The sequence below is a fragment of the Aethalodelphis obliquidens genome, unplaced genomic scaffold (genome assembly GCF_003676395.1).
Source record: "Aethalodelphis obliquidens isolate GAN/ISIS:26980383/991018 unplaced genomic scaffold, ASM367639v1 scaffold133, whole genome shotgun sequence".
NCBI lineage: Eukaryota > Metazoa > Chordata > Mammalia > Artiodactyla > Delphinidae > Aethalodelphis > Aethalodelphis obliquidens.
In genome coordinates, this window is record NW_020838077.1 from 354,518 (window position 1) to 379,058 (window position 24,541).

The 24,541-nt window shown below is 40.6% G+C and overlaps 2 protein-coding genes across 2 annotated transcripts in view; both read left to right on the forward strand.

The window, feature by feature from the left end:
• ZKSCAN8 (zinc finger with KRAB and SCAN domains 8) overlaps positions 1 to 9,994 on the forward strand; it is a 34,281-nt gene extending 24,287 nt beyond the window's left edge. Inside the window, exons 7-9 of the mRNA XM_027099592.1 lie at positions 2,693 to 3,596; positions 5,831 to 5,945; positions 8,267 to 9,994. Of these exons, the coding sequence (XP_026955393.1) occupies positions 2,693 to 3,377 (685 nt within the window). The 3' untranslated portion in view covers positions 3,378 to 3,596; positions 5,831 to 5,945; positions 8,267 to 9,994. The remainder of the gene's footprint in view (positions 1 to 2,692; positions 3,597 to 5,830; positions 5,946 to 8,266) is intronic.
• Positions 9,995 to 17,825: 7,831 nt separating this feature from the next.
• Positions 17,826 to 23,571, forward strand: LOC113616213 (zinc finger and SCAN domain-containing protein 31-like). Its single transcript, XM_027099559.1, has 4 exons — positions 17,826 to 17,916; positions 18,878 to 19,386; positions 19,677 to 19,806; positions 22,631 to 23,571. The coding sequence occupies exons 2-4, from the start codon at positions 18,958 to 18,960 to the stop codon at positions 23,392 to 23,394; spliced, it is 1,323 nt and encodes a 440-aa protein (XP_026955360.1). The 5' UTR covers positions 17,826 to 17,916; positions 18,878 to 18,957; the 3' UTR covers positions 23,395 to 23,571.
• The last annotated feature ends 970 nt before the right edge of the window (positions 23,572 to 24,541 follow it).

Sequence of the window (24,541 nt, forward strand, 5' to 3'; positions counted from 1 at the left end):
TGCCTCAAAGGAAAAAATCAGTTTAGCTGAATGCTCTACTCACGGAAACTCCTTTCTTTTGGTATCTATATCTCATTCCCCTCTGCCTCCAACCTTTTTCTTCTGTTTATATGATGAAAGCAAATGTCCCTCTTTCTTCTTGATAGCTTTTCTTTGGAATTAAAAATCTTAAGGTATCTGATAACAGCTCAGAAAGGTAACTTTATACATATTTGTAGCCTTAAGATAATTTATCCAGAAAAAAATACTGTATTTATTGTCCTTTGTAGTTGCCTAAAGTCAGTATCAGCAGTTTGGGGCTGTGAGGGGAATATATTAGGGAAAAGAAGGCACATTGAGGCAGCCACAGGAAAGGCTAATTCAAGAGTGAGCAAGCTACAGACCAGAAGGGGTTTGGGTAGGACTAGACGTTCTCTGTGTTTTGCTAAGGGCAAAGCGACTTGCACCACATGCTTCCATGGTAGCCATGTTTCTGGACTCTGGGCAAGCGTTCATTTGCATGTGACCTGTGCACTGAGTTAGCCTTTTTCAGTGTTGCCAAGGAGCTACTGTTCAGAGAAACTGGATAGAACAGCATCACGTAGAAATGGTACAGTTCGTAAGCCATGGAGAGTATAGTGCCCATATGAAAGTAAACCTGTGACTGATCTGTGGGGCTCGAAACTGGATTAAGGAAATCAGAGGCTTTAAAAGTACATGTTTCTATAAAGAAATATTGGAAAGACACAAGAAGCTAATAAAATTGATTACCTATGGAGGTGGCAAACTGAGGGGGGATCAGGGTGGAAACAAGTCTTCTTTTTATATATCTTTTGAGACCATTTTGACTTTTGAATTGTATATTACCTATTCAGACACAGACAAATTTTTTTTTTTTTTGCGGTATGTGGGCCTCTCACTGTTGTGGCCTCTCCCGTTGCGGAGCACAGGCTCCGGATGTGCAGGCTCCGGACGCGCAGGCTCAGGGGCCACGGCCCACGGGCCCAGCCGCTCCGCGGCACGTGGGATCCTCCCGGACCGGGGCACGAACCCGTGTCCCCTGCATCGGCAGGCGGACCCCCAACCACTGCGCCACCAGGGAAGCCCCACAGACAAATTTTTAAATAAAATTTTTAGAATAGTTTCTGATCTCTGGGCATTTTGGATTAGCAGAAAAATTGTGAAGGTAGTACAGAGAGTTCTTATATCCCCCACACCCAGTTTCTTTCTTTTTTTTTTTTTTTGGCTGCACCACGTGGCATGTAAAATCGTAGTTTCCCAACCAGGGATCAAACCTGTGCCCACTGCATTGAAAGCATGAATTCTTAACCACTGGATCACCAGGGAAGTCCCCAGTTTCCCCTGTTATTAACATCTTACATTATATAGAATACTTATCACAACTATTGAGTTACTATTGCCTATTATTATTAAAGTCCATACTTTATTCACGCTTCCTTAATTTTTACCTAATGTTCTTTTTTCTAGTCCAGGATCCCATCCAGCATACCATATTACATTTAATTGTCATGTCTCCATATGCTCCTCTTGACTGTGGCAGTTTCTCAGACTTTCCTTGTTTTTGATGACTTTGACAGTTTTGAGGAGTACTTTAAGGTTTCTTTGTAGAATGTTACTCAATTGAAATTTGATGTTTTTCTCATTATCATGCTGAGGTTAGAGGTTTGGGGGTGTTGACTTATCACTATTGAGACATAAAACAATTTGTAAGATGGAAAAAGGCAGAGGGAGATAATTTGTGTAATTTGAGTTTGAAGCAAAAGTTTTATTAAGTTTGGAGATAGAATTGAGTTTGTTCCCAGGGGATAAAAGAGTGGGGGCAGTCCAACAAGTTATCCACACATTGGTCTGAATTATAAAGATGGAGTGGACCCTTCTTTGGAGAGATAAAGGGTCTGTTCTGTCACAGTTCCAGAGAAGACAAAGCACCCCTGTTGCTGAGATACTGTCTGTCATAGCAACATCAGCTGCAGCAATAGTAGAGGTAGCAGTAGACAGAGCTTCTTTTATCTCCATGTCTCTCTTCCAACCCAAATAGTGTGGACTTGTGTGAGTGATAAAACACAATGATAATGTTATTGTCATTTTTCCCAAACTAATTCATTATCAGTTGAACTTCTGGTTTTTTGCCTTCTCTATTCCTGTGCTCCTTCATCTGCTCTGTTATCTGCAAATCTCTGCAACTCCTGTCTTGTTTCCCAATTTAATTAAATTTGATAAAAAGTCTTAAGTAGAAACTATCTATTATTTTATATACTCACTTATATCCCAGATTTTGTGCTTTAAATACCTTTATAAAGGGTAGACTTAAATAGTTATTTGAGTCAGGTGTTCATTCCAATAGTTCTGTGGTGGTACAGACTGAAGAAAAACATTTGATCTGGCCACCGTGTGATCGGTGTGTCCTGGGTTTGTGGAACATGTTTGAGAGTCCTAGTTTAGTCTTTATTACATCATATTGCTTTAGCATCAGGGAATAAATTACATTTGAAAGGTCTTTTTATTTCAGGAATCAAGGCCAAAGGTATGAACAAGGTGTCAATTCTGAAGGGAAGATTTTTGTAAGGATGGACCCACACCCGAAGGTCCCCAGCATATATGATAGGGATACTTTACAGATTCCTGAGAATGAAAAACCTTTTCAGTATGAGGACCAGTTAGAAAGGCATGTGGACAAGCCTGAAGAAGAAAGATGGTATAAATGCAGTGAGTGTGGAAAGAAGTTTGCCCAGAGCTCAAGCCTTGTTCGACATCGGAGAATCCACACCGGAGAGAAACCCTATGAGTGTGATCACTGTGGAAAAGCCTTCAATGCACGCTCAACCCTCACTGTGCATGAAAGAATCCACACTGGTGAGAAACCCTATACTTGTAATGAGTGTAGGAAAGCATTCAGTGTGAGGGCACACCTAATTATACATCAGAGAATCCACAATGGAGAGAAACCCTATGAATGTAATAAATGTGGCAGAGCATTTAGTGTGAGCTCAGACCTCATCAAACATCAGAGAATCCACTCTGGTGAGAAACCTTATGAGTGTGATGAGTGTAGGAAAGCCTTCAGCGTGAGCTCAGACCTCATCAAACATCAGAGAATCCACACAGGAGAGAAGCCATATGAGTGTAAGGAGTGTGGGAAGGCCTTCTATGTGAACTCAGCCCTTACTAATCACCAGAGGATTCATTCTGGAGAAAAGCCCTATAAGTGTGGAGAATGCAGGAAAGCATTCAGCCAGATCTCAACTCTTATTCTTCATCAGAGAATCCATACTGGAGAGAAACCGTATGAGTGTGACGAGTGTGGGAAAGCATTCCGTGGGAACTCTAATCTTACTAAACACCAGAAAATACATGCCAAAGGAAAGTGTCATCAGTGACTTACATGGTGAAGATATTACAAAGGCCTTTTTTTTTTAATATCAGAAGTTGTCACCAAAGGAATGGTATGGTAAAAGTTAATGTTTTAATTGACACTTTGTTTCTTGGACTATCAAAGAAGTGAGAAGTCAATGAAAAAGGACTCCATCATCGTAATGATTGACTTAAGTCTCTAAGATCACATCTACTTCTGAGAATGCAGTTTTACTACTCATAAGGTAAATTATAGCATAATATAGTTTGTTATGGTTTAGTAAGAGCAAACTTTAGTATTTCAAACATGATTTTTCCTTTTCTTATGTGCAAGCCTTTTGTTGTTGTTGTTGCTACCAGTATTATAGGTGAAACATTAAATTTTGAAATTGGAAGTAATGTTGGTTGGTGAGACAGGGACTACATGTCCTCATTGAATCTGCAAATAACTAACCTATTGGTCTTGATTTCTTTGGCTTTAATGTACTACTATGCTCTTAGAGATGGTTAAATGAGTTAGTGACCTCGTGGCAGAAGGCATACTCTCTTTTTGGCTAGGAATCCCAACTGATAATTCTTCAAAGTTATTCTTTTTTTTTTTTTTTTTTTTTGACCATGCCATGCGGCTTGCAGGATCTTAGTTCCCCAACCAGGGATCAAACTCGGGCCCTCTGCAGTGAAGGGGCTGAGTCCTAACCACTGAACCGCCAGGGAATTCCCTCTTCAAGGTTATTCTTGCTTAGTTAAAGCCCCAGGCCTGGCTAAGACTCCGCATTCCCAACGCAGGTGGCCCAGGTTCGATCCCTGGTCAGGGAACTAGATCCCACATGCCGCAACTAAGAGTTCGAATGCCCAACTAAAGATCCCGCATGCTGCAACGAAGATCCCATTTGCTGCAGCCAAGACCCAGCGCAGCCAAATAAATACATAAAAATAGATTAATTTTTTTAAAAAGGTTAATTATAAGCCCCAGGCCTTTTGGACTTAATAATCCAATAAACCCCAGAACTTAACTGAGCTTCCTAAACCAAAAACCTCTCAAAAGAGTGTCAGGTGCTTCCGACCCTTGCATTCAGTGTTTCTCAAAGTGTAATGTGGCATATGCAAAGACTCAGAGGTATGAGAATGGAACAAGCTTGGGGAACTGTTGTTGAGTTGGGGTTGGCATTAGTCTTAGGATGGCTTTCAACGATCTGTTTGAGAATAGAGATGCAGACGTAGAGAACAGAGGTGTAGACACGGGGGTGGGGGGATGAATTTGGAGATTGGGATTGACATATGTGCACTGCCATGGTGTAAAACATGGCTAGTAGGAACCTACTGTATAGTGCAGGGAGCTCAGCTTGGTGCTCTGTGGTGACCTAGATGGGTGGGATGGGGTGGGGGTGGGAAGGAGGGGATATATATACACATGTAGCTGATTCACTTCGTTGTACAGCAGAAACTAACCCAACATTGTAAAGCAACTATACTCCAATAAAAAAAAACAACGATCTATCTGAGTGACTATGTGAAACTTGATATCTGTAATCAACCAGGAGAGCTCAGATTTGGGAGGTGGTAGAAAGTTAATGAATTCAGTTGGAGAAATGTCTTTGTTATATCTGTGGAAATCCCAGTAGAGCTGTTCACCAGACTATAGCCTAACTTCCTAACTATCCCCAGGCCTAAAACTCAAACTCTGTATTCTCTGCACATATGAAACTCAAAGGAAATCTGGACTTTAAAATTACTTTGTTATTATTTTTCTGTTTTAGTAGTGATTTCTTACTCCTGGGTAATGGGCCTGAAATCCTTTTGATCCCTGAAACTTAGTAATTCGAGGTTCAAGGTGAGCACCAAATTGATAGAAATTGCAGATTGCTTTGGTCCACACTGTGGACAAGTAGGAGGGAACACTCTGTGGGAAGTTGAAGTGGTATTCACTTCAGAGTAAGACTCTGTGTTGCAAAGGATGCACAGTTTCCCTGAATTCTCATCAGCAATTCAAGCAAGTCAGCTATAAGGCACACTGGATTCCAGGTAGCTTAAGCTAACTTGTGCCCTCAAACACTGAGGTCACAGACGCATGTTAAAAAGCACATCATGAAGTCTCTGTTATTGAGATGGTGCTTACCACACTACTCAGGTAACTTTAGGCCTGGACATGGGGCCTGAAGGTAGAGAATGTCATGGTTCTGCAGCTCAAATTGAGGAGATAGAACCTCAATCAGGGCATGAGGCATGTTAGAGAAAGTAAGGCATGTACTTACAGGCAGTGAAGGGCCTCAAAGAAGCACCAGGAAGTTGACTGTGCTATGCTGGGTTGAAGGTGTTAATTCTTTGCCCTACTTTTTCCTGTCTTTGGCAATTGAAGGACACTGTGGTTTCCCCCTGCTCTGCTCTGGAGAGACTTCCCTGTCACCCCCTGTCTATGTTGTTATCGCCATTGTTTTCAGTATTTACCTCTTTGGGCCCAGCTGTCTTGGTTTGTTCATAGGATGGTGGTTTGCAGGCAGAGTCGTCTGGGTGGAGCACACCCTTCTGGGATCAGCACTGAAGTGATGCCATATCCCACCCAGACCAGCACAACTGTGATTCCTAAGCAGTAAGTGGTGAGTATTTTGAAAACTTTGAAGGAACAGACATTCTGGGAAAAGAAATTTCATTTACTGAAGAATTGAGTGTTAGGATATCAGGATATATGTAACATGGTTATTCCTTATAAGCTCAGATTAAGGTATTAATGATTATCTATTTTAGGTTGGGCCTTGTGTCAGTTACTAGGAATACAAAGGTAAATGAAAAAAGCACCCTACTCTCCAGAGACTTACAGTCTATTTGCGGACAGGGAGAAAGGAGTAGATAGAAAATAATAATTACAGTGATAAAGCCATTGGATTTATACCGAATGCTTTTCATTGTAAGTGTAACAAGTACTTATGAGAAGGTTGGAAAAGCTTTGAAGGAGGATGAAATCTTGAAGAAAGAATGAGTTCTTCAGCCACGTGAAAAGGAATGAAGGAAGGTACAGTGGGAATAACGTGAAAATCATGGTGCATCTGGGGGAGGAGAAGGAAGTTTTCAATGTGTATGATTTTTCAGACCTGACCATAGGCAGTTACAAAGGCTTTGTCCCTCATGGGTGTAAAGCTACCCTCCTACACAAGGCTTTGAGGCACAGCCAGCGCATGCAGTCTCTGAAGGGAGTTGCAGTCAAAGACTCAGACCGCCTGGCCAGCCATGCTTTTAGGCATATCTGTACTCTTAGCCCAGGCACCTCCTTTTGGGGCCCTTTTTACTGGGGGTCTTGCCCGAGTAACTCTTCAAGATTCTCTCACCCTGATAAGGCAAGACACTTTTCTCCACTCTGACTCAGCACTAGTACTTTTACAATCCTAGCCTTTCCCCTCTTTCTTCCCCTGGCCTCCAGGTCCAGAAAATGACTGGAGCCTTTTGTTTGGTGCTGTGTTGGCAGTGACACAGTCCCCACACCTGTGCTGATTCAGCTGACCCCTGCCTGGCACTGTTGCATGGATAAGAATAACACACTGCAGGAGCCAGCACTTCTTTGTTGTTGGGCCTCTCTTGCTAATGCTATTGCAGTAAGTGATTAAAGGCTTGGCTGTTACTTTCATTTTTGCCTGTGTTAACTGACTAATGCAACACATTCTCACCACTCTAGAATCCAGGCTAGAAGAATGCTCCTACCTTGAATATGCTGCTGTTATGGCAAAAGAAAAACAGTGGTAGGACCACATGATGGCTTTTAAAGCATCTATTCAGGAGGAGCATATGTCATTTCCACTTACGTTTCGTTAGTCAAAGCAGTTCAAATCACCAAGCTTACTATCCATAGGGTGGAGAAAAATAAAGCTTACAAAGAGGACAGTGAATAACTAAGAAAAGTAATATAATTTACCATTGAGATAGTGGATCTACCATATTGGTCAATATTTTTGGAATGCTTCCTATGCTGGGGCTTTTTCTGAGTACCTTACATGTGTATTTTTCTCAATAAAAAATAATGAAATGAGATATATACTACTATATTCCCATTTTACAGCTAAAAATATTGAGGAACAGAGACAGCTAGGAAATGGCAGAGCCAGGAATTGAAACCAGAAGTTCAACTTGACGATGTTTTCTCTTAACCACTATGCTATATTATGAAAGTTTTGATCTGAAGGTTGTTTATGCACCACAGTGGGCCAGTGTGTTATGCTGGTAAAAACTTTAAAGGTGAAATTCAAGAGCCCTTGGTCTCAACCTATCTTTACCTCTAAGTAATCCTGTTACCTAGGCTAATGCCACCTAGCTGGGCCTCAGTTTTACATCCTTAAAAATAAGGAGACAGGCTAGATAGTCTCTGATACACCTTACAGCTTTGAGGTTTTTATCATCTCTCCAAATAGATAGTAAAATGCTTTGTTATGTGATGACCTCTTCTTTAATCTGCTACTTTATATATTGTTATGGAGCTTTTGCACAAATGAGTCTCCTCACCAGTCCTTTCTGTTTTACTTCTCCTGCTTTACATTAGTGATGATACTAATAATGAGTAGCTTCCATTTATTTAGACCTATTCTGTTCCCGGTACTTTTTCAGGCTCCTTAGGGTAAATTATTTCATTTAAAAGTATAGATGCTATATTTAGAAAAGAAACAAAGGTGAAAAAAAATGCTCTAAACATTCCTTTTGAGAACTTAAAGCACAGGAAAATAAACCCAAGAAAGCAGAAGGAAGAAATTACTAAAGATAAGAGCAGAAAGTAATGGAAAAGCAAGTATGTATTCTTACTTAGAACTTTCACACATAAAGAGTTGTGTTTTATGTAGTTTCTCTCTGTAGGCTACTCTCATGTATGTTACATTTGACTCCCTCTTTCTGCCTCTGGGGAAAAGATGCTAATTTCATGATCAACCTGTTCTTTCAGATGGTGACTCCTGGCCTTAGATAAGGAGTCTGTTTCAAAGCAGAGTTTTCCAGAAGAAGTCTAACAAACAAGGGAGATGTTCAGAAGACTAAGTGGGAACATCATCAGGGGCTCCACACTGGACAAGTTCATGGACTTCTGAATAATTTACCCAAGTGAGAGAGGAGCTCCTTTGAGGACGCACAACTTACATTGCCTCAAGCCATGGAGAATATCACTCCGATAAAGAGGCCTAAGATACCTGGGAGAATTCACCCTGAAGTTCAGTCCTGTCGATGCTGTGGGCATGGGAAATTCTGCATTCAGCTTGTGCACAATTTCCAACTTCAACTGTAATAAAAGAAGCAGCCACTCGTAAAGCGAGTGGAAGTCACCAAACCAAAAGTATCCCTCCCTCATAAGACAAACCCTGGTACACCAGCATCCCTGACCAAGCACCAGCACATCCAAACTTAAAGCCCTATAGATCCTCAACCAGGAACGACCTTCAGTGTAATCCCAAGTCTCAATAAACAACAGAGAAGCCATCCTGAAAAGAGTTTCATGAGAATAAAGAATGTGGCAAAACCTTCAGACACTGGAGTGATCTTAGACATCAGAGAACCCTTGGGGATATCTTCAGTGTCAGAAGCCTTCTCTGTGAGGTCAAGTCTCATTGAACATAAGCAAATTCATTTTGGACAGGAACCTTATCTATGTCACGAATGTGGCAAAGCCTTTAAGTTCTCTGATAGCATTGCTAAACATCAGAGAAGCCATACTGAAGAGAAAACTTATTGGTGTAAAGAGTATAATACTGTAGGATTCATTTGTTTCGAGTCTGGTCACCCGCCAAAGAACCCACAATGCAAAGCACCATTATGAATGTAGTGAGTGGGGGAAGGCCTTCGTTTGGAAGCCAGCACTTAATTACCAGAAAACCCATGCTAGAGAGAAACTCCATAAATATTAAAATGTGGGAAGGCCTTCACTTAAAAGCTCAATCTTATACATTGGAAAATCCATACTGGAACAAAACGCTATGTATGTATGACCACTGTGGGGACGCTTTCAGCGTTAGCTCAACTCTTAAAGTGTAGCAAAGATTCCTTGTGGGGGAAGGCTCTTTAAGGGTAAATAATGTAGGAAAGCCTTCAGTCAAAGTTCATATCTTATCAGGAATTCCCTGGCAGTCCAGTAGGACTCCACACTTTAACTGCCCCCCACCCCCATCAAAAAGAAAGAAAGAAAAAAAAAGTTCAGATCTTATCAAACATCAGGATCCACACTGGAGAGAAGCCTTATGACTGGGACAGGTGTGGGAAAATCTCTTGAACTCATCTCTTACTAAACATCAGAGGATACACAACAAAAATGAACCTCAGTAGTCAAATATGTGGTAGAGGTATAACATAGAACTTTTCAACATCAAATGTCACCACTAAGAAAAAACCCAATTGCAAAAAATCACTTTAACTGGCATCATTTTATGCAGTTAGACAAGTATTACCAGAGAGACTTTGTCAGGTCACTTTGGGTAAAGCTGAATTAAAACAGATTCCTGTGACAGATCTCAGTGGATATTTAACTGTCTTTGGCACAGTTAGCTTTTCATTTTCTACAGTAAATGTAGAGAGAGTAGGGGGATGTCTTTAAAACTAACCACAACCTTGGATAATCCAAATATTATTTATAACATTTATTTTTTGTTTGGAATTCATGATGCTAATTAAATACTTTTTCTAAGAATGATTTTGACATTGATTCCTGGGATGCAACGGGTATACGCCTCTACCAGACTTACACCCTTTTACTTTTTTTTTTTAAACATCTTTATTGGAGTATAATTGCTTTACAATGGTGTGTTAGTTTCTGCTGTATAACAAAGTGAGTCAGCTATATGTATACATATATCCCCATATCCCCTCCCTCTGTCTCCCTCCCATCCTCCCTTCCCACCCCTCTAGGTGGTCACAAAGCACCGAGCTGATCTCACTGTGCTGTGCTGCTGTTTCCCACTAGCTAGCTATCTTGGTGGTGTATATATTTGGTGGTGTATATATGTCCATGCCACTCTCTCACTTCGTCCCAGCTTACCCTTCCCCCTCCCTGTGTCCTCAACTCCGTTCTCTACGTCTGCGTCTTTATTCCTGTCCTGCCCCTAGGTTCGTCAGAACCGGTTTTTTTTTTTAGATTCTGTATGTATGTGTTAGCATACGGTATTTGTTTTTCTCTTCTGACTTAACGTCACTCTGTATGACAGACTCTAGGTCCATCCACCTCACTACAAATAATTCAATTTTGTTTCTTTTTATGGCTGAGTAATATTCCATTGTATATATGTGCCACATCTTCTTTATCCATTCATCTGTCAATGGACACTTAGGTTGCTTCCATGTCCTGGCTATTGTAAATAGTGCTGCAATGAACATTGTGGTACACGACTCTTTTTGTATTACAGTTTTCTCAGGGTATATGCCCAGTAGTGGGATTGCTGGGTCGTATGGTAGTTCTACTTTTCGTTTCTTAAGGAACCTCCATACTGTTCTCCATAGAGGCTGTATCAATTTACATTCCCACCAACAGTGCAAGAGGGTTCCCTTTTCTCCACACCCCCTCCAGCATTTATTGTTTGTAGATTTTTTTATGATGGCCATTCTGACCTGTGTGAGGTGATACCTCATTATAGTTTTGATTTGCATTTCTCTAATGATTAGTGATCCCTTTTTATCGTGTTAGTATATCTGGGAAATGCAGCAAATATCTGTGTTTTGGTAAATCATTTCACAAAATTTCCTATCCTTTGTTAAAAAAAAAAAAGATGGTGAAATGTGGGTGGGCCATGTGTACATGTGATATGCTGAACACAGACCGTATTTACCTCATTCATCTTTGGGTCTCCAATATATAAAGTATTGACTGACGCAGAGAAGGCTTGTGACACATGCTGTTGAATGACTGCTTGAAGGGCTCTGTTTATGGGTTGGTATCTATTCAGCCTGAAGAGGGATCTCTAATCGTTTGCTATAGGATCTGCCCTCTTCCGAGACCTGGTCAAGAAATGACCTTGGGTGCTCAGTGGGGATTGATTACAAACTCATTTCATGGTGCATCATAATCATTGGTCTGTGTGTGGCCTTACTTTCAATTTTATACATTTAGGCTTTTAACCAACTCCTTATTATAAAGTCTTGGTCTGAACACCTTTGAGAGTTTTTCTGGAAAACATATGCAGGAATGAAATTGCTGGGTCATAGGTTAGGCACTATGTCAATTTTACTAGCAGGTAATGGTTCCTGTTCCTTGGGAACTAAGAGATCTATCTGGTGCCTTACATGATCATGATATCACCTTTTCTGTGTGGGTTCCTAAGAGCAGCAGATATCCCAATCAGCCAGGCACCCTCTCATCTGATGAGGATGGGGTGAGGTGAATCTCCAAGATAGAATAAAGAAACTTCAATTTCAAGAATAATGCCTGACTTCTCAGGGTCTGTTGAAGCAAACTGATTCTACTATTTAAAATACACTGTGGTTAGGGACTTACCTGGTAGTCCAGAGGATAAGACTCTGTGCTCCAAATGCAGGGGGCCTGGGTTCAGTCCCTGGTCAGGGAACTAGATCCCACATGGCACACCTAAGTGTTCGCATGCCGCAACTAAGAAGCCCACGTGCTGCAACTAAAAGACCCCACATGCCACAACAAAGATCCTGCATGCTGCAACTAGGACCTGGCACAGCCAAAAATAAATACTTTTAAAAATACTGAAAAAATAAAATACAGTGTGATTAAAAGCTACATATCAGACCATGTTGTGGATAAAGGGGAAAATTAAAGGTTTTTCCCTTCTACCTAAGAACATCATCCCAGAAAGGGAGTGTACCGAGTGCATAGGTCCTGACATTGGCCTGGAGACACCAAAATTGGATTCTGGGGACTGCCAAGGTGAGGGTTAGTGCTGGTAAATTACTTCCCTTTGGTGTGTGGGACCCCAGATGACCACACTCTAAAAATAAGCGTGAACCACACACAGACAGGCTCACCCAGGGGGCTGCAGCTCAGCTTTTGAATTTCTCAATTTCTACAGTTGGATTTAAGTGATTCCATAATGCTAGTGTCCTCAGGTACCAGGAAATCCTCTCTGTAAGGACGTAATAGTCTATTAGCTCTCAAGTTATTTTTACAAACAATTTTGTGAAAACTTTTTTTAAACTAGGCACAAGAGAAGACAAATAATGCAAAGAAAAGTCAACAGAAGCAATTGAGAGTAGAAACATTTCTACTGGGAATTCAGAATTTGAGTTACTGGGCACAGATTTTAAAATAATACGTACAATGTTGAGAAATGAAAGATAAGAATTTTAACAAAAAATGGGGAACAATGAAAAGAACTAAATGGAAATTCTGAAATTGAAAAACAAAAACAAAGAATTTGTGGATGCATATAGCAGCAGATGAAACAGCTGAAGAAAAAATGAGTGAACTACATAGTTGAGAAGAAAATGAATGAAGCACAAAAAGGACAAAAAGGATGGATTATATAGGAAAAGGGTAAGAGACAGAGAATACAAATCTAAAATATTTGTAATTAGGGTTGCAGGAGAAATTAACAAAACCAAAGCCAGACACGATATTTAAATACATAAGAACTTCCTAAAATTTAATTTAGACACGTGGTTAGCTCCACTGACAACAAAGCCCCAATCCTTAGATGCTTTCCAAAAGTCACCCCATTAACATAAAAGATCTCAACATTGAGGAAATTCCAAGGTTTTTAGGAGCCTAGTACCAGGAATGAGGAGAAAGACCAAATATATTTCTCTTATTATAAATCACAATAATCACAGGCACAATCTACCAAAACCCCAACAAGGATAAGTAGATCATCTGATTGGCCTTTATCTATTAAAGAAATTGAATCAATAATTAATAATCTTCCAAAACAGCACCAGTGCAGGTGGGTTCACTGGTAAATTCTACCCAACATTTCAGTAGAAATTTTATAAATATTATTTCTTAACAGATAATAGAGGCAGAGGGAATCCTTCCTAATTCATTCTGTAAGGCTAGAATTACCCCAATACCAAAACTATACAAAGACATTACTTGAAAGGAAAACTACAGACCAATATATTTCATGAATAGATGCAAAAATATGCAACAAAATATTAGTAAATTGAATCCAACAATGTATAAAAAGAATTATACAACATGACCAAGTGGGATTTATCCCAGGTATGCAAGGTTGGTTCACCATTTAAAAATCAGTTAATGTAATCCATCACATCAATAGGCTAAAGAAGAAAAAATATATAATCATATCAATAGGTGCAGAAAAAGCATTTGACAAAATCTAACACCCTTTCATAATAAAAATTCTCAGCAAACTAGGGATGGAGAGGAACTTCCTCAACTTGATAAAGAACATCTACCAAAGACTTCCCTGGTGGCACAGTGGTTAATAATCCACCTGCCAATGCAGGGGACACAGGTTCGAGCCCTGGTCCGGAAAGATCCCACATGCCGCAGAGCAACTGAGCCCACGTGCCACAACTACTGAACCTGCACTCTAGAGCCCGTGAGCCACAACTAGTGAAGCCAGCGCGCCTAGAGCGCATGCTCCACAACAAGAGCAGCCACTGCAACGAGAAGCCCATACACCACAACGAAGAGTAGCCCCCACTCACCACAACTAGAGAAAGCCCATGTGCAGCAATGAAAACCCAACACAGCCAAAAATAAATAAATAAATAATAATAATAAAAGATAAGCAGTAGCTTCAAAAAAAAAAATCTACCAAAACTACAGCTAACATCATACTTAATGGTAAAAAAAACTAGATGCTTTCCTGCTAAGATGAGGAGTAGGACAAAGATGTCTCTTCTCACTTCCATTCAACATTATACTGGAAGACTTAATGCAAATAGCCCAGAAGTAAACCCACACACCTACAGTCAATTAATCTTTGACAAAGGAGGCAAGAATATACAATGGGGAAAAGACAGTCTCTTCAGCAAGTGGTGTTGGCAAAGCTGGACAGCCACATGTAAATCATTGAATTTAGAACACTGACTCACACCATACACAAAAATAAACTCAAAATGGCTTAAAGACTTAAATATAAGACATGATACCGTAAAGCTCCTACAAGAGAACCTAGACAAAACATTCTCTGACATAAATCGTAGCAATGTTTTCTTAAGTCAGTCTCCCAAGGCGATAGAAATAAAAGCAAAAGTAAACAAATGGGACCTAATCAAATGTATAAGCTTTTTTTACATAGCAAAGGAAACCATAAACAAAATGAAAAGACAACCTACAGAATGGGAGAAAATATTTCCAAATGATGTGACAGACAAGGGCTTAATTTCCAAAATGTACAAACAGCTCATACAACTCAATAACAACAACAACAAAAAAAACCCAATTGAAAAGTGGGCAGAAGACCTAAATTGACATTTCTCCAAAGAAGACACACAGGCCAACAGGCACATGAAAAAAATGTGCAACATCAACTAATTATTAGAGAAATTCAAATCAAAACTACAATGAGGTATCACCTTACTCTTGTCAGAATGACCATCATCAAAAAGTATACAAATAGGGACTTCCCTGGTTGTCCAGTGGTTAGGACTCCATGATCCCAATGCAGGGGGCCTGGGTTCAATCCCTGGGCAGGGAACTAGATCCTGTATGCCTCAGCTAAAAGCCTGCATGCTGCAACTAAAGATCCCACATGCCGCAACTAAAAAAACAGATCCCACATGCTGCAACAAAGATCCCACATATAGCAACAAAGATCACTCTTGCCGCAACTAAGACCTGACCCAGCCAAATAAATAAATAATTTTTTTATTTTTAAAATATACAGGGATTTCCCTGGTGGTCCAGTGGGTAAGACTCCATGCTCCCAGTGCAGGGGCCCTGGGTTCGATCCTTGGTCTGGGAACTAGATTCCACATGCACACCACAATTAAGAATCCGCATGCCGCAAGTAAGACCTGGCGCAGCCAAATAAATAAACAATAAAAAGGTAGATTGGTAATTTTTAAAAAGTATACAAATAATAAATGCTGGAGATGGTGTGGAGGAAAAGGAACCCTCCTACACTGTTGGTGGGAATGTAAATTGGTACAGCCACTTTGGAAAACAGTATGAAAATTCCTTAAAAATCTAAAAATAGAGTTACCATATGATCCTGCAATTCCACTCCTGTGCCTATATCTGGAGAAAACTATAATTCGAAAAGATACATGCACCCCAATGTTCATAGCAGCACTCCTTACAATAGCCAAGACATGGAAGCAACCTAAACGCACATTGACAGAGGAATGGATAAAGAAGTTGTGGTATGTATATACAGTGGGATATTACTCAGTCATAAAAAAGAGTAAATGAAATAATGCCATTTGCAGCAACATGGTTGTACCTAGAGATTATCATACTAAGTGAAGTAAGACAGAGAAAGACAAATATCATATGATATTGCTTATATATGGAATCTAAAAAAAGAGAGAGATACAAATGAACTTATTTACATAACAGAAATAGACTCACAGACATAGAAAACAAACTTATGCTTACCAAAGGGGAAGGAGGGGGAGGGATAAATTAGGAGGTTGGGATTAACACATACACACTACTATATATAAAATAGATAGCCAACAAGGACCTACTGTATAACAGGGAACTATACTCAGTATTTTGTAATAACCTATAAGGGAAAAGAATCTGAAAAAGAACATATAGGGAATTCCCTTGTGGTCCAGTGGTTAAGACTCAATGCTCCGATGCAGGGGGCCTGGGTTCAATCCCTGGTCAGGGAACTAGATCCCGCATGCCGCAACTAAAAGATCCTGCGTGCCACAACTAAGATCCAGTGCAGCCAAATAAATAAATAAATAAAAATAAATAATAAGAAAAAAGAACATATATATATATATATATTCTTTTTTATGGATATGTATATAACTTAGTCACTGAGCTGTACACCTGAAACTAAACACAACATTGTAAATCAACTATCCTTTAATAAAATGAATTTTTTTAAAGAAGGACTGTTATCTGAAATATACAAAGAACTCCTAAAACTCAACAATAAGAAAACAAACAACTCAGTTTTTTAAATGGGCAAAAGATCTGCATAGACACCTCACCAGAGAAGATATACAGATGGTAAATAATCATATGAAGAGATGCTCCACATCATATGTCATTAGGGAATTGTAAATTAAAACAAGGAGATACCACTACACACCTATTAGAATAGCTAAATTGCTAAACAGTGACAACTCCAAATGCTGATGAAGATGTGGAGCAACAGGAACTCTCATACATTCTTTGTGGGAATGCAAAATGGTACAGCCACTTCAGAAAACAGTTTAGCAGTTTCTTACAAAAGTAAACATACTCTTACCATATGATTCAGCAATTGCATTCCTTGGTATTTATCCAAATGAATCAAAAACTTATGTCCACACAAAACCTGCACAAGGATGTTCATAGCAGCTTTATTCATAACTGATAAAACTTGGAAACAAGAAAGATTTCCTTCAGTAAGTGAGCGGATAAACTGTGGTACATCCAGACAATAGAATACTCAGCAATAAAAAGAAATGAACTATTATGCTATGAAAATCCATGGAGAAATGAATGTTATATGCTTTTGCTAAGTGAAGAGGCCAATCTGAAAAGGCTACAAACTCTGGTTCCAACTACATGACATTGTGGAACAGGCAAAACGATGGAGACATAAAAAGATCAGTGGTTGCTGGGGGTTATAGGGGTTGGAGTGTGGGAATGATGAATGGGTGGAGCATAGGGGATTTTTAGGGCTGTGAAACTGTTTAGTATGATGCTTGTAATGGTTGATGCATGTTATGTTTTCTAAGGCCATAGAATGTATTACACAGTTTATATTAACCTTAATATAAACTATGGACTTTAGCTAATAATACTTTATCAATATTGGCTCACTGATTGTAACCAAAGATACCGCACTAATGAAAGATGTTAATAATACGGTTTTTGTGTAGCCGGGGAGGGGGTTTGGAGGGGCCATGTGGGAAGTCTATACTTTCTGCTCCATTTTTTCTGTAAACCTAAAACTACTCTTTAAAAATAAAGTCTATTAGGTTTTTTTAAAGCTATTTTTCAGCAAAAAGACATCGGTTGGGAGTAAAAAGGGAAGTGGGAGCCGATATCTGGTGTTCATATTACAAAGAGCTCATATCCAGAATGTAAAAAGAACTTTCACTCATCAATAATAAATACACAACAAAAAGGGCTCTGAGCTAACTCCTGGAGTGTGGCAAGTCTCAGCAACCTTGTGGGTGATTTGAACTTTATCGACTGGCTCAGATTTCCTCAGGAGAAGGCAGGGGGTGAAAAAGAGGGGAATAAAAATCCAAATGCCGGAATGAAGCGCTCCTCCCGCCCTGGCCGAACCTGGTGAAGGCAGTAAAGCCGGCGGAGTAGTAAGGTTGATCATAGAGAGGACCGCGCCTCCGGATTCCTAGGCGGGCACCGGAAGTGGCCTCGTGGTCCTGGGCGCCTTTTTCTCGGCCGTTTTGGGTTCCTGGTTGGCCCGGCGGGATGGTGGCTTAAGATTTTGCCTTAACTACCTGCCAGGGCTAGTCTCCAGGGAGCGCCAGTCATCCCCAGAGCTGCGGGTGAGCGGTCGGGCTTCTCCCCAGCCAAGCGCAGAACGCCCCATCTCTGTTGTCCCACGGCCCAGAGGTGGGACGGGGAAGAGGTCTTTGCGGCTTGCGTGTCCTGTTCTCCCCCCAGCACGTGCACACAATGCTTGGTAACGAGCTCAGTGACGATTTGTCTCTCTACTGTTCGGTTTGGATTTGTCGCTGTTATTTTGATTTTATAGTATAGCATAAACCACTCAGATTTTGCTTAATTCTCATTCTTTAATACACGATGGAGGCGGGGTGGGGGGTTGTGGTGGGAGAGGGAAATGCCTCAACTGAGGGTTAGGTGCTTAATCCTTTATTCCCTGAACGAACACTATAACCAGTTTATGGAGCTGTAGTATATTACTCCTCTGTATAAGTAGTTTGATTCCTTTAAATGTCGTAAAAGTTTTACTGGAAAAATAACTATGACTCGGCTCGTGTATATTGTCATAGTAAGTTTACTAAAGTGTGGCAAGATCCATCTTCCCTTACCTTGCTAAGGATCAGGAAGCCTCCTTTTCCCTCTACAGGAGTGTCCCAAGACCCATCCTGCCCTGCTGAAGCAGTTCTATGAAGGGGTGGTAGATGATGAGTATACATGAAAGAAAGCCTTGGTAAATGAGCTATGGTGGTCGCCAGCCTTGGCTCATGTGCTTTTTTTCTTCCTGTAATGTAGTTCTTATAAACTAAAAAGTCTTTAAAGTCTGAGAATGTGGCCTTATTTCCCACAATAATGCTAATATTTATGTAGCACTTTTCTGCATATCAGCAGCCAAGTGCCCTTTCTCAGTAATTCTGATCTATTTTCACGGATCTCAGGAATATTATCCTCCTAATGTTGCGCTACTCAGGAACATCACCTTGGCAATGAGTCTTCATTATTAATGACATAGGTTGTTGACTTCTGTAGTTATTCTGCTGTTTTAAGTGTGTTCTCCTCCCACAGGAGTGCTCTTATCCTAAGGTTCTTCCTGATTCCTGGTATGTAAGACAAGTGAATCCTATCCTGAGCCATTGCACTCTAAGATGTCCACCAAGTTGAGAGAACATGCAGCCTTGATTCCTGTGGTGCACACTCGAGAGGAGCAGGAGGGACTGAGAATCGTGAAGGTAGAGGAAGAGGAGAACCATGCTTGGGAGCAGAAGCCTCGCCAAGTAGGGAATGTGCACCCTTATCAGGAACTTTTCCGCCAGTGCTTCAGGCAGTTCCGTTACCAGGCGGCCCCTGGACCTCGAGAGGCTCTGAGCCGGCTCCGGGAGCTCTGCCAAAAGTGGCTGCGGCCTGAGATGCACACCAAGGAGCAGATCCTGGAGCTGCTGGTGCTGGAGCAGTTCCTGACCATCCTGCCCGAGGAGCTGCAGGCCAGGGTATGGGAGTATCATCCAGGGAGTGGAGAGGAAGTGGTGACTGTGCTGGAAAATCTGGAGACAGAACTTGGAGACGAAGGACAACAGGTGGGAAAAGGGTAATCTATTGTTCATTTATGAGAACCCCAGGGGTCTACCAGCAAAGAGAGTGGGCGTGGGTAAGCAAGAGGATTTTATGACCATTATTTTCTGGGCTGACGCATTATCCTCTGTTTTCCCTTTAAAGCTCTGCTGCTTTTGTGAACTGATTAAGACACTCGTTTCTTCATCATTCTGCTTTCTGTACCCATAGGAAATTTTATGTTTAATCAAACTTTGAGGTTTAGTTAACTATTGCTGATCCTCTCATGAACCCAGCTCTTCTTGTATGTCCTTAGGTCCAAGCCAGTGCACATTACAAACAAGAAGTGCTGTGGAAGGAAGTAGGACCTGTAAGCCTCGCAAAGCAGTCACTTAACATCCAGCTGAAGTGTGATCCTTGGGAGCATTTTCCTCTGCAAGAGAATGGTAAGCTTTAAAATGTGAATCTTTTGTGATCTTTTGGAAGCACTGAGTATAGCGTCTGCTAGGAAGCAGTATTTCTGGTGAAAAAAGTGGTATCTAGAATAGCAGAATAAGTTTAACACCAGAAGGTTATTTACAAAGTGAGCATATCTAGAGTTGATTTAATTTTGCATTGGGATATGTGGTATTTTTTAATTGGGTTATGATAGTGGTTTACAATTCTAACTGTGAGTCCAAATCATTATGGAACCGTTTTAACAATACAGGTACCCAGATCTACCATAGATTTACTATAGTGGGCCCTAGTGCTATATGTTTTAATTAGCTACTATAGAACAATAGTGGTAGCTTATATTTTAAAAATCCAAGTAGTATAGAAAAATATGAAATGAAAATAAAAGTTCCATTCCGAAGAGTTAACCACTGTTAACATTCTCCAGTATATACTTCTAAAATTTTTCTTGTATGTTCAAGCCTCTCCCCACTTTTTAGGGAAAATTGTATCCTGACGTATTGACTATATTAAAAAATTTTTTTATATTCTTGATGCTCTGGCATTTGGGGCCTTGATCATGGACAGACTGGCCTTCCCAGGGCTAGCTAATTCCTAGAGACAGCAAAGGACTCCCCTGCAAGTGGGCCTTTCATATACAGTCCAGCCAATATGGAGCCCAGTCCCCCAACCATCTCCTTTATCAAACCTTCACACACCAAGCCAATATTCCCCCTGCCCTAAATCACTCCAGGGTCAGATACCAGAGAACTAGGGACCATCCCTATAGCCCAGAGTGTGCCAAAAGTATTCAAATTATCCATCCTAAGCTTACTTAGCATACCTACCCTGCCTTATCCATTCCCTCCTGGGGAAACTCCAATAAAGGCTCTAGGCCATGCTCTCCCCTCTTCCCCTTCTGCCTCCTGATCGATCGTGGTGCTTTCCCATGCAGCCCTGCATGGCAGACTACGTCTTCTGTTCCTTGGGATCTACGAGTGTAAAAAATTTCTTTCTTCGTATAGTCCTTTCCATGTCTGCGTGTTTTACCATACCTACTTAAAACAAATCCTGGATACATTTTAACATACATATTATACACACCACTTTGCATTTTGCTTTTTTTTTTACCTAATGAGAATATTCATTCATGCACCAAATATTTATTGAACATCAACTATGTGTCCAGCAGTATTCTAAGCATTGGGGATATAGAGGTGAACAAGAAGGCCAAAGTCTCTGCCCTCATGCAACTTACATTCTAGTTAAATCAGTGGGTACCACAATCTCAGTTCCTTCATTCAGTTGCAGTCGATGTTTGTGGCCTAGAGAAAACATGCAGAAATAATGTTATTCTTATCAGTAGAGTTATTTTATTCTTTTTGATGTTTAGTTTTCTGTTGCATACATGTATAATAGTTAATAGTCTCCTACTGATGTGCATTTAAGCTGTTTCCAGTATTTTCATTATTTTATTTATTTATATATTTGGTCGTGCCATGTGGCTTCTGAGATCTTAGTTCCCCTACCAGGGATTGAACCTGCACCCTCAGCAGTGAAAGCATGGAGTCCTAACCACTGGACTGCCAGGGAATTCCCTCTTTTTGTTATTTTAAACACTGCATCAGTGGATGTCTTTATGTAAAAGTCTTTTGGCTCTTGTGTGAAAATATTGGAGGAAAAAAATTCCTTTAAATGCAGTGAGAGATTGATAGCCACTGGAGTAAAGTAGAAAACTTATTATGTAGGCAACAATGTTATAGTGATTACCTCTAGGGAAAGTAAAAGGGCACAGGGTGATGGAGAAAGATGAATTGGGATTTGGACTTTTTACTTTTATACCTTTTGTACTGTTGAAATTTTTACCATGAGTATCTATTCTTTTTATAGTAAAAATAAAGAGCGCGGTCTTTGAATTCAGATAAACCTGAGTTCCAGGCCAGGATTTATCACTTAATAGTCATGTGACCACAGACCAATTATTTAATTTCTGTGTTTCAGTTGCTATATCTATTACCCAGCTCATTGTGTTGCTGTGAGCATCAGCAAATATTGGGTGATCACTTGGTGTTTTAGCTATCCCATTTCCATGTAACAAACCACTCCAAAACTTAGTGGCTAAAAGGAACAACCATTATATTATCTCTCACAGTTCTCTGGATTGACTGGGATAAACAGGATGGTTCTTCTACTGTACATGATATCAATTTAAGCTGTAGTTATCGGGGGGCTTGCCTGGACTGTGATGCTCGAGATACTTCACTCGCTTCTCATACTTCAGCAGGAGATGGCTAGAAAACTGGGCTTAGCAAGATTCTGAGATGCATGGGCCTCAGGTTATCTCATTCTCTCACTCTTTAGTGGGGTAACTGGACTTCTTACATGGTAACTCAGGGATCTCAAAAGCATCTTTTTAAAGTCTTAATCCTTGAACTGACGTATCATCACTTTCACCATATTCTGTTGGATAAAGCAAGCCACAGGCCAGCCTAGACCCTGTGTGGGAGGGGGGTGGACTACACAAAGGATGAATGCTAGAAGGTATGTTCATTGGGGGCCCTTTGAAGACTCTTGGGAAATTTACATTTCTTTCCTGCCATTCTGAGTTTTTAGATCTGGGCTGGGGCCCAAACGTGTTTTATTTATTTATTTTTATTCTCTATGACTCATAGGTGCAGTGAGTATCAAAAACCATTAGGATGATAGTTCTTGCTTATTTAGCACAATCCTTGATATTAATAAGCATTCATAATGTTATCAATTATTATTACTAATCTTACTTCCAAACGTTTATGTGGGACATGTGGCACTTAAATAATCGACTTGCTCTTTCAGCAGGAGCTGAGACCAGGAATATGACTGGTGAATTTGCTCCAAAGCAGATTTCTGCAGAAAGGAAATCATTGGTTGCTTTCCAGGATCCAAAGTGTGGAGAAACTTTTCTATATAGGGGTAAATCAGAACAGCAAAAGGTCAACCCCATGAGAGTAAAACGACACAAATGTAAGGAGTGTGGAAAGGCCTTTGCTCAGAGCTCAGGGCTTGTTCGACATTGGAGAATTCACACTGGAGAGAAACCTTATAAATGCAATCAATGTGGAAAAGCAGTCAGCTATAAATCAGCCCTTCTTTCACACCAGGAAATTCATAATAAAATAAAACGCTATCAGTGTAATGAATGTGGGAAAGCCTTCAGTCAAAACACAGGCCTGGTTCTTCATCAGAGGATCCATACTGGGAAAAGACCTTATGGATGTAAAGAGTGCGGTAAATTCTTTAGTCAAAGTTCACACCTTATTGGACATCTGAGGATCCATACTGGAGAGAAACCCTTCAAATGTAATGAGTGCGAGAGGGCCTTCACTCAGAGGTCAGGACTCGTGGAACATCAGAGAAGTCACACTGGAGAGAAACCGTATATGTGTAAGGAATGTGGGAAAGCTTTCCGAGGGAGCACCAGCCTCACTCAGCACCTGAGGATCCACACTGGGGAGAAGCCCTATCAGTGTGAGGAATGTGGACGAGCCTTCATTCAGAGGTCAAGCCTTGTTCGTCATCAGAGGATCCACAGAGGGCAGAAGTCTGTTTCTGTATCCTAATTGTAAGAGGCCTTTAATCATAAATCAGGCCTTACTGAACACTTTAGAAAGCTATGCTGAATACAGACCCAATCACTGTGTAATAAATTCAAGAAATTAGGGATGTGGTGTCTCCATTGTTATTCTAAGTAGCCAAACTAGAAGAGATTCTGATATCATCCAACAGATTGAAAGAAGCTGGTAGCTTGTCAATGGAGCAGACCATTCACATTTTGGCCTGAGTCTGTTGTGGATGCTGCTATTTCTTTCTCCCATTCTTTTGGTCCTTCTCCTTTGGTCCTTAAGCACTTTTGCTCCTTGAAGTCACTACCATCACATACCCTGAATAGCCTGATGATTCAGTGGCTCTCAGATTTTGAACAGAAGATCACTGAGACTGTTACTACTACTGTATACTATGCAAAGGAGAACTTAGCAGGATGAACAGGGAAAGTGATGCTGTTGTTAAAATTATATAAATGAGGGGTAAGCTAGGTAAGTTACACTTAAAAGTGACTACTCAACGACATAGCTTGCTGTTTTGTTTGCCTTCTCTTCACCCTGTTGGTGAGGGAAGAAGTCCTACCCTAGGATTTGGAAGATGGCCAAACACATGACACCCGACACTGGACAGATGGGATCGACAGCAGTTAATTAGCCGCTTATACTCATAGCCTAGGGGAGGAGGGCCACTTGGGAGCAGAGGGAACAAATAGGAGCTTTGGGATACAGGCTTTGTAGTAATAAGATGGGGTGATGTCTGGTTTCCTTGGGAGGATGTGATTGGCTTGTTTGAATAATTTCATGGGCAGGCAAGGAGGTGAAACCCAGTAGGTTGAGGAGTGTAGCTAGTCCAGCTGATGGGGAACGAGCCAAGTGGGGTCACTTCCTGCTGGGTGGGAGGCATATATAGCAAGAGCAGAGGAACCGATGGTTAGGCTTTTGGGTCCCTGTGAGGCTCAAAGATGTCAAGGCAGCACAGGAAGTTTTAGGCCTTGCTTCTCACTTTGTCAACTTAGAAAAAAGATGTAGTTTTTAGGAAAGAGTTATAATGTATATCTGTGCCCTCAAGAGTGCTGTTTATTCATATGTACTCTTTTTTTTTTCTTTTTCTTTTTGAATCTCAGTGATACACATTCCTCCTCCAGTTTATCTCTAGGAAAAAATC

Bases quoted from the DNA above. Each gene is read 5' to 3' on its own strand.
- LOC113616213 (XM_027099559.1), top strand. From the start codon at position 18,958: ATGTCCACCAAGTTGAGAGAACATGCAGCCTTGATTCCTGTGGTGCAC. The intron at 19,387-19,676 runs GTGGGAAAAGGG...GTATGTCCTTAG, and splicing joins TTGGAGACGAAGGACAACAG to GTCCAAGCCAGTGCACATTA. The intron at 19,807-22,630 runs GTAAGCTTTAAA...TTGCTCTTTCAG, and splicing joins TTTTCCTCTGCAAGAGAATG to CAGGAGCTGAGACCAGGAAT.